At 36.2% G+C, this 9,582-nt stretch overlaps 3 protein-coding genes across 3 annotated transcripts; 2 read left to right on the forward strand and 1 right to left on the reverse strand.

The window, feature by feature from the left end:
• Positions 1-1,222: 1,222 nt before the first annotated feature.
• RpL15 (ribosomal protein L15) lies at positions 1,223-3,752 on the forward strand. Its single transcript, XM_018502973.1, has 5 exons — positions 1,223-1,299; positions 1,657-1,837; positions 2,676-2,812; positions 3,140-3,250; positions 3,502-3,752. Exons 2-5 carry the CDS (start codon positions 1,666-1,668, stop codon positions 3,694-3,696), a joined length of 615 nt encoding a protein of 204 aa, XP_018358475.1. The 5' UTR covers positions 1,223-1,299; positions 1,657-1,665; the 3' UTR covers positions 3,697-3,752.
• A 143-nt stretch (positions 3,753-3,895) lies between these two features.
• On the reverse strand, positions 3,896-5,502 carry Arpc3A (Actin-related protein 2/3 complex, subunit 3A). Its single transcript, XM_018502988.1, has 4 exons — positions 5,369-5,502; positions 4,478-4,654; positions 4,206-4,401; positions 3,896-4,121 (listed from the first exon to the last, which is right to left on the reverse strand). Exons 1-4 carry the CDS (start codon positions 5,372-5,374, stop codon positions 3,967-3,969), a joined length of 534 nt encoding a protein of 177 aa, XP_018358490.1. The 5' UTR covers positions 5,375-5,502; the 3' UTR covers positions 3,896-3,966.
• Positions 5,503-5,632: 130 nt separating this feature from the next.
• Positions 5,633-8,942, forward strand: LOC108758153 (zinc finger protein 568). The gene is made up of 3 exons (XM_018502963.1): positions 5,633-6,063; positions 6,134-6,295; positions 6,508-8,942. Exons 1-3 carry the CDS (start codon positions 5,890-5,892, stop codon positions 8,770-8,772), a joined length of 2,601 nt encoding a protein of 866 aa, XP_018358465.1. The 5' UTR covers positions 5,633-5,889; the 3' UTR covers positions 8,773-8,942.
• Positions 8,943-9,582: the final 640 nt, after the last annotated feature.

The raw sequence follows: 9,582 nt of genomic DNA on the forward strand, positions 1-9,582 counted from the left end.
ATCTTCTATAAGTACTTTTCAAGGACATTCTGAAGATACGTAAAATCTATGTATAAAGTTAGTTTATAAATTATTTAATGAATTAATAAATTAATAATTGATAATTAATGGTAGGTATATTTTATGACACTTAAAATTCGGGATGTATCAAATATCCGAAAAATATCCAGTATCCCGTATTATTTGGTACTTTTTTGCTATCCGGTCGAATAGCCAAATATTATTAGTATCGCTAACAATATATCTGAAATTTTATATGTTGAAAATTTTATACCTTATTAATACAGAATTCTATACTTTTTAGTAGAACTTCTTGCAAATTCGCACGTTGCAGTTAAGGCGGTTTGTAATCGAAATAAATTGTCACCAGAAAATGCTGAAATGTATTGTTCACAATTTATGAAAAATTTATTAATATTAAAAATACAGTAAACGAGATTTATAACATACAATATGATAATAATATATGATAAATAAAAGTATTAATGGAAATATTATCCCTTTCCTCACCTGAATCAGATACAAGCAAGATATAAATAAAGTAAGAAATAAAAATATAATGATGAAAAAAAGAAGTTAAAAATAAATTTAGATTAAAGGTTACAGGAAAATTGTAAGGAAGAAAAAGTAAAATCTGCATATAAAAATAGGTATACTTTTTCTGCTAATAATTATGCAAATTAATAGACACCCAGATAGCGCAACCGATCCATTAAAACTTATAAAAAGTATTCATGAATAAAAGATGCACTTTTTAATAAGTTTTTTTAAATTAGTAATAATCTGTTCAAAATGGACTAATTAAGTAGAAAAATATATTTATATATAAAAACATATTTGTACATAATACATGTTTACAAATTATATCAATAATATATAAATAATAATTTATTTTTATAAATAACGATTTGTTTTTATACAAAATTAAGAAATAAAAAAAAAGAATAGAATCTGAAAAAGAGCTCACAATCGATAATATAAAAGTGAAACCTTTTGGGATCCTCAAAAATACTTTTAGAATAGAAATGGGACGAAACAGGAATTTATTTCGTAAGTGTCGAGACTAAAAAAATTCTTCAGATTCTGCTATTTAGGTAATTATAAATATATGTATAGATATTTTATGTTTTGCCATTTTATTCCATTTTGTTCCGGATATCGACAGATGTTCGCAAACGCGATTCTCGTCCCGCGTTGTAGAGGTCTCTGAACGTGACGTGGAGAACGAACGCGCCATCTTAATAAAGTGGCTCCCTCAACATAAGCCAGATTCTTTCCTTCTGTTGTAACTCGCGTGGGGTGAGTGATGTATGATTCGAATCGCGTTTTATTACAATCATCCTTGATTTTACGGGCGTCGGAATATGGGCAGATTGTTCGCCAGGCTTCCCAATTCGAGATCCTCTCATATTTTTCATAGACCTTCCCGTTGATCTATCATATTCATTGCGATGAAAACGTTAACCTCGAGGATGCCTGCCGCACTCGTGCTCGATGTTTCTCTCCTCCGGACCGACTTCGCGACATATCTCCGACGAAAATAACGATTTAAATGCTTATACTTTCATTAGAAAAAAAAAAAGGAATTGTTAATATAAAACTCTCATAGTAGAAATCATGAATAATGCATTGTTTAATCATCTTATTTGTATCTAGGGATTCGCGATGGGTGCATATAAGTATATGCAAGAGCTCTATCGCAAAAAGCAGAGCGATGTGCTCCGCTTCTTGTTGCGTGTCAGATGTTGGCAGTACCGCCAGTTGACCAAGATGCATCGTGCTCCTAGACCATCGAGACCAGACAAGGCCCGTCGTTTGGGTTACAAAGCCAAGCAAGGTAAGCATCACCATTCCTTTGCCAGATAGGAAACATGCTTTCGTATGAAAATATCAATTTGAGAATACTCAAATATACTGAGTCAAAGGCTTGTTCTTTCTTTTTTTAGCTGAATTTACTTGGTTCACCTTTTACTTTTTTCTTCAATATGGAAAAAAAAGAGGACAGATGAACTATGCAAAAAGTTCAGCTAAAAAGAACAAGTATAAAGTTTAGTTAATAATACTTTTCCAACAAGATGTTTTTATCTCAGGCATATAACAGTGGAAAATCTTTGTTTTTGAAATCAGTGATTCTATTCAGTATTCATATTTGGTTCTTATATTAAAAATTGTCTCAAGTAGTCTTAAGATGTCATGAACCAATCAGAATTGTATTAGCATCTAAAGACATTACTTAAGATAGTCTTGAAATAAGAATGGATATGAATATCGACTAATGCATATTCTGATAATTTATAGGTAGTTATAGATAAACATGAATTTGCCAAACTGTATTGCTTCTTTTAGATTTAAATGTTTTGTACTTATTTTACGAAACTTATTTTATGAAAACTGGCTTTACGGCTGATAAATTTTATTTTACATTTAAATCAATAAGCAATTCTTCAATGTAATATAATGACATCGTTTTAACTGCCTTATTATATCTGATACCAGAACATAAGTGATTTTGCATGACTCTACGTGAAAATTAATTGATGATTTGTACTTGCACCACTCTGACAGTTTTGTGGAGAGAATTATACCTACTACATCTACTGATATATTTGATAAATTAATTTTATGTGTACATAATCTTAAATGGAGAATAAATGCAAAATTTTATTTTTGTACAGGTTTTGTTATCTTCAGAATCCGTGTACGTCGCGGTGGACGCAAGCGTCCAGTTCCTAAGGGTGCGACTTATGGCAAGCCCAAGAGCCATGGTGTCAATCAGTTGAAACCAACCAGGAAACTACAGTCAGTTGCTGAGGTAAGATATTTGAATACAAGAGCTAAGTAGCATAAAAAGATTGTAGAAATCACATATGATGAATTGTACCATGCACCACTCTTACTTTAAAATGGGGAAGCAGTTGTACCTTCTGATCATAGACATTTCAATTACAGAAATTAGCTTCATTAATATTTATTAAAAAAATTTTTTTATTTTACATTTGTGTATTTCTAAAAATGATGATAGATTTGTTAATAATGAAAAACATTGATTCTTTTTCTTCCTTGGATGTCTGAAATTATTATTAATTTGAGGATTAACAGTCTTTCACTAGGATTTTTCACTAACAATGCTTTCTTGCAGGAACGCGTTGGCCGCCGTTGTGGTGGCTTGCGAGTGCTGAACAGTTACTGGGTAGCCCAAGACTCTTCGTACAAATACTATGAAGTTATTCTGATCGATCCTGCTCACAAGGTAATATTCAAAACAAATTTATAGTTTTTGTTATCCTTAAAAAGTAAAATTATTTTATTATTATTATGTTCGAACTGATATCTGAAATACTTTTTTTTATTTGACAATATGATGATATTTTATATCACCAATGAATGAACACATGATTCTTTATCTTCCTTGGATGTCTGAACACAACATACATTTTGAAAATTATTTTTTAAAGATTTGTTCGTCATATATACTTTTATCGTTTCCTGATTTTATTTCAGGCAATTCGTAATGATCCTAAGGTAAATTGGGTATGCAATGCGGTGCATAAGCACCGTGAGCTCCGTGGTAAGACTTCCGCCGGTAGAAGTTCTCGTGGATTAGGCAAAGGACATCGCTATTCGCAAACGATCGGTGGTTCGCGTCGTGCGGCCTGGAAGAGACGAAACACACTGTCTCTCCGCAGAAAGCGATAATTATTTTGTTTGTGACCTCCACTATGCAAGATACATCATTTTATTGCTTACTTGGTATCGATATCGTGACGTATCCTGTAAAAAAAATAAATATCTCTTTCCTAAAACTTGTAAAATTCTAATTTCTTCGATTTCTCTTTCTGTGCCCATGGAATCTTAAGTAAAGAAATCTTAAGCAGAAAATGTAATGGAAAAACAGTAGATAATGATTTTTTTAACCGATTTATTTTTTAATTATGCACATATTTAAAACAACGCAAGGAAAATAACTCATTGGCCGGGTCCAGAAAGTGACTTGTCCATAAATTTCTTTTTCGCAAAACAGAGCCACCATTTACTCGGTTTCCCATCCTCGCCATATACTTTTTCAACAATTCTAAGAGCCGTTTCCTGCCTAATTTGATGAAGATATTGCCTCATAAGATCTAAAATTGAAAGTAATATCGTATTGTCTAGAAATATCTTATTATATTAGTCGTTAATTTCCAAACAATAAGTTTACTACTTACCAGCTTCAGCAGGACTGCTTGGTTTGGCATATACTGAATTCAATGGAAAGCCGGGATCGCCAGGAATATCAAATTTGGAGATAGCAAGGGAAAACATTTCATTTATAGCTTGTGGTTGAGTCGCACACTTTTGTAGCTTCTTCAGGCATTCAGTAATGAATAGAGTGATATAGATTAAAACTCTGTCAGCCTCGCTCTACAATAAAAGCATAGTTTGATATATACAGGAATTATACTGTCTCACGATAGAATAGAACTTTTAAATGTATTACCTTAATCTCATATGTCCTAAAAAATACATTTGCTTTGAAGAAATATAACCCCTCGTCAATGATATCTTGTTCTTTGTTGTTAAAAGGAGGTGCAGGACCCCTGAATGTGGTTTTGATTGGCAGCAGTGCCATGTTTCCAATAGTGCCATGGCTCTTTGTGAAACTTGAGTGATACGCCTAAAATATTATAAGCAATGTATAAAACATGAAGTACATAAGATATTACAAATGAGGTGGATGACTAATCTAATCAGATTACTATAGGCTGATATTTATAGTTCGTGATTATTTTAAGACCATTCTAAGTAACGTTTTAAGATACAAATATGGATCTGTACTCTGTAGTCAGTATTTATGTAGTCAATTCTTAGGTTTAAGACTGTCTTAAGTAGTCTTAAAATGTTATGAACTAATCAGAGCGATATTAGTATCTTACGACAGTCTTAAATTAAGACAAATTGTTGAATAAATTAGTTAAGAGTCTAAAAGATAAGTAACAGACTACGAATATCAATCAAGCTGATATTTATAGTGGATTCTTAAGTCTGTCTTAAGTACAGTCTTAAGATATCACAACCAATCAAGAGGGCTGTATTAGCGTCTTCAGACATTACTTAAGACAGTCTTAAAATAAGAACTGACTACGAATAGACTGCAAGTTGGCTCTACATTATTATTCTGTCTTTAAAAATTGTCACCCAATTATAATTTAATATGTACGCGAAAATTTTTAATTTAATGAATATTTCACAAAAAAAGAAAAAATTATAGCAAAAATCTAGGCTGAAAAAGAAGAGACTGCACTTTGGTTATGGTAACTGGGTAACGCCCTTTAGTATTGCCGTTTATTTTGAAACATTGCTTGCGTTGACACAAAGTATCAGGACTTACAGGCATAACGATGGTAGAATAACAGTCTTCTAACAAAACGGAATAAACGGAGGCACGTCAGCTACAACATGCCTTGAAATGTCAAACTGTCGAGCTGATCAGCAAACCGTGACAATCTATGGTCTATTTCTGTTCCTGCACTAGACTGCACTAGAAGTCTCTTTCTCGCTTTCGACAACTAATCAAACATATACCTATTTCACTTTAAGTTCCAAAAGTGTACACTGGTTCAGCCACAGAAAATAGACCTCTAGTTCGAGCAAGCGACAGCAGATCGCGCTGATAAAGCTGCCGCGTCCAGGGACGCAGTCACCAGGAAAAGAGAAAAAGCAGTGACGACATTGACGACGTGTGTGCTTGTATACGATCGTGACGGCCAGTGTTGCGGGTTGCGGAGTCCCCGATGATGATGTCGCGTCGAGGCTCGCCGAGCTCGTGAAAACGCTCGACGAACGTTCAGCGCGCTCGCGTTCCCTCTGGAAACGACGACGACGGAGAGGAGAGAGGAAGCTCGTCCGCACATGTCGGTCTCCATGCAGATTGACAGCGGCATGTTGACGAATTCAGACACCAGCCTCTGCCGCGTCTGCCTGACCGTGGATCACAACAACCAGTGCATCTTCCGCAGGACATGGGACGATCCGGAGAGCCCATCCGGGTTGTCCGAGAAGTTGCAGCTATGCTGCGGCGTGGAGGTTTGTTTTCCACCTGCGCCTTCTGTTTATTTTGCATGCAAAATACGAGACGATCTCTTTTCTTATTCAGGTTCTGGAAGACGATGGCCTGCCGACTAGTATCTGCCTTGAATGCGTGGTGAAAGTCAACGTCGCCTACGAATTGAGGAAACAATGTCAAAAAGCAGACGTAGAACTCAGGAAGTTGTATGGGAAATCCTTAAAAACAAGCATTGCCAGCATTCCAACAAAAGTATTTTCATCTCTATATGAATAAAATTATAATAAGTAGCTAACTGGCTCAGGGAATTAACAATTAATTAAATAGAGAAGGGGACAAGTCTGATAATAACGATTTAATTTAAACCGAAGCATTTGGATAATTTATATGATTGAAAATACAATTGTTTTAAAATAATAATTTTAATAGTGTTCGGGCTGACATATATCTTTTTTGCTTTGCAGGACCAGCGTTGTCAAACTGACCAATCTTTTATCTTGGATGCAATCAGTTCGAGTGACAATATAGAGTTAAGTGCAGATAATGAAGTTGATATAGAGAAAACCATTATGCAATCAAATGTTATGAGACAAGAACAAATACTAGATGCTTTTGATCAAATCAAGCAGAATGTTTCAGTAGACAATGAAGTAGATTTAGACTGTGGTAGTAAGTATAAACAAGTAGAACATGACAAAATAGCTAATAGAACGAGAAACGAGAATGGCTATAGAACGAGAAGATTAATGTTTAAAAGGGTCACGTCTATAGAAAATTTGAGGAATTATAAAGAGAGACAGAGACGATACATCAAAAAGAGCGTAAACGTCAAACGCGACAGCAGCGATAGCGAGTATCAAACGAAGGCGAGAAATGTTCACGGCAGGATGGACAGAGCGTCCGAAATGGAATTGCAATATAAATGTCAAAAATGTGATAGATTTTATTCCAGTAAAAAGTCCTTAGATAGACACACATCGACTCATAACGATAAAGAGTTTAAATGCGATAGCTGTGATAAGCAATTCTTCTGTCTAGATAAATTGCATAAGCACATTAATCTGCACAGAGCAAAGGAGAAGCCAAAACCGGTGTTATGCAAAATCTGCAACAAGAGTTTCAGAAAGATCGACACTATGGTCAGGCATCTGAATACTCACAAGAAGGCGTATCCTAAGGACGTTTTCTCTATACTGAAGGAGATACGGGACAAGAGAAGATTGGAAAATAATCCAGAGTCTTTCGAAACGTCTCTCACGCTGGACGAGGACGAAGAAGTAGCACATGATGGACAATTTCAAAGTGCAAACAACGGCAATACGAGAGAGCTACGAAAACGTAATAATACAAAAGTGGAACTAAGAGACTCGGATTTGGTAAACAGCGACTCCAGCGATGACAAGACAGAGTCTTTTGACGACGCGTCGCTCTTCAATTGCAAACACTGTAGCAAGAGTTATCGTACCGAAAGGTCGCTTCAACGTCATCTGCTGGTACACGAGGAGAAGAAATACGTCTGCAATGTTTGCAACATGAAGTTCTTCCGACAGGATAGGCTGAAGAGCCACATGGATCGGTATGGTCACGACGAAACCAAGATGTGTTCAGAGCCGCAGAAACCGCCTGACGACAAGTCGGCCATCAAGCTGATAAACACCTGGATAAGAGAGGAACTGGATTCCGATAACGAGGGCAAGGGTTTCCCGTGTAGAATCTGTGGAAAATCATACGACACGAAGAAGTCCTTGTTGAAACATCAAATGAACGCGCACGGCGGACATAACGAGTACTGCACGAGTTGCGGTGCCGTGTGTAATTGCGCGTACAAGGATCAGGAGAAAGGCAACGAAAAGTCAAAGCCGTACACCTGCGAGGAGTGTAACAAGTCGTTCGAGAAGGAGATTAAGCTGCACAAACATCTGAGAATTCATGAGCGCGCCAAGGAGCAGCAGGACGCGAACTTCAAGCGTTTTCTGTGTCATATATGCAGCAAGACGTTTCGACAGAATACTGGCCTCATGTTCCACATGAGAACACATACGGGTTACAAGCCGCACGTGTGCAAGTACTGCGGCCGTGGGTTCACGTCCAACTCGAATTGCATCAATCATGAGAGGACTCACACGGGCGATCGACCGTTCGTCTGTCAATACTGCAGCGCTGCTTTCGCCAAATCGTGCACCCTCAAGGCTCACATCACCACGCATACCGGCGAGGCGAATTATCATTGCAAGACCTGCGGCAAATCGTTCCGTCGGTTGAAGTACTTGAAGGAGCACAGATTCACGCACACAGGCGAGAAACCGTACGCGTGTAAGATCTGCGGCACCGCGTACAGCCATTCTGGCAGTTTATTCGTACATGAGAAGAAATGCAAGGCGCAATTCAGTAATTATCAGTCGGGAGTTGTACAAAATGCACAGCAGCAACAACAGGTTTCCTACAGTCAATCCCCTCAGACCACCGGCGGCATTTCCGTGGCGTCCACTTCTTCGGTTGTCGCTCCTATCATCACTACGCTGCCTCAGGCTCACCTAAACGTAATTAACAGTACTCTGAATGTACAGGCGAACAAAGACTACGTGGATAATGTTCAGCGAATGAACGCGCATGCAGCGACTAACGCAACCACAGTTGTCTCACCAGGTCTGCATCCGAATGTTGACATCTCTGAAATGAGTTCCGCCGTCAGGAATTTCTCCATCATCGGGCAGATGTTTCATACTTAGGAAAGCGTACGAGCGAAACGCGAATCAAGACTACTGTGATAAATATCCCTTTTTTTTTAACAATACTTGTCAAGATATATTTTACATTCGAGTATAGCTACGTATCTTTCTGCTTTATCTTTCAATAATCATTGAGATAAGTATATGTTTTGTATTGTACTACGTCACAATATGGGAAGATGGGTATAGAATGTATATTTGTATCTTACAATTTTATTAGAAATTTTTATTATACAGAATTTTTATACGACAGAATCTTATTCTGTATAGCTGTTATACAAAAGTATACATATACATATATGTATATATAATATATATATGTATATATGTGTGTAACTTTATATTCTAATTATTGTTATTTTCTGTATATACGATCTCGTAATCATTACGTAGATGATTCGTCTGTTGAATCGTGCAAAGTCAGTCATGAATCCTTATGAGTTCTATTCTATGTCGAAAATAATTTTTATAAACTTCATAACTGACAAATACGTATACGCATATATTGAGCAAGATTTAATTCGTGTATACAACATGATTAAATAAATACATTTTGCACCCAAGCAGTTTATTCACTTTCGAATTATCTTAAATTATAAAATTATACACATCCCCTCATTAAAAATGCTCGAACATGTACATCTCAGCAATCAAGCTAACGTCATTTATCGTCATTTGGTATACTTAAAATCAGAGATGGGAAGTTACTTTTATCGTTAGCTTTGTCGTTATTTTTTAAAACAATAGCATTTTAGTATGTTTAGATTTAGTAATGACGTTGCATTTTTTTATGACAAAAGTGATAATTTA

This window comes from Trachymyrmex cornetzi, unplaced genomic scaffold (genome assembly GCF_001594075.2).
Source record: "Trachymyrmex cornetzi isolate Tcor2-1 unplaced genomic scaffold, Tcor1.1 scaffold1017, whole genome shotgun sequence".
Lineage (NCBI taxonomy): Eukaryota > Metazoa > Arthropoda > Insecta > Hymenoptera > Formicidae > Trachymyrmex > Trachymyrmex cornetzi.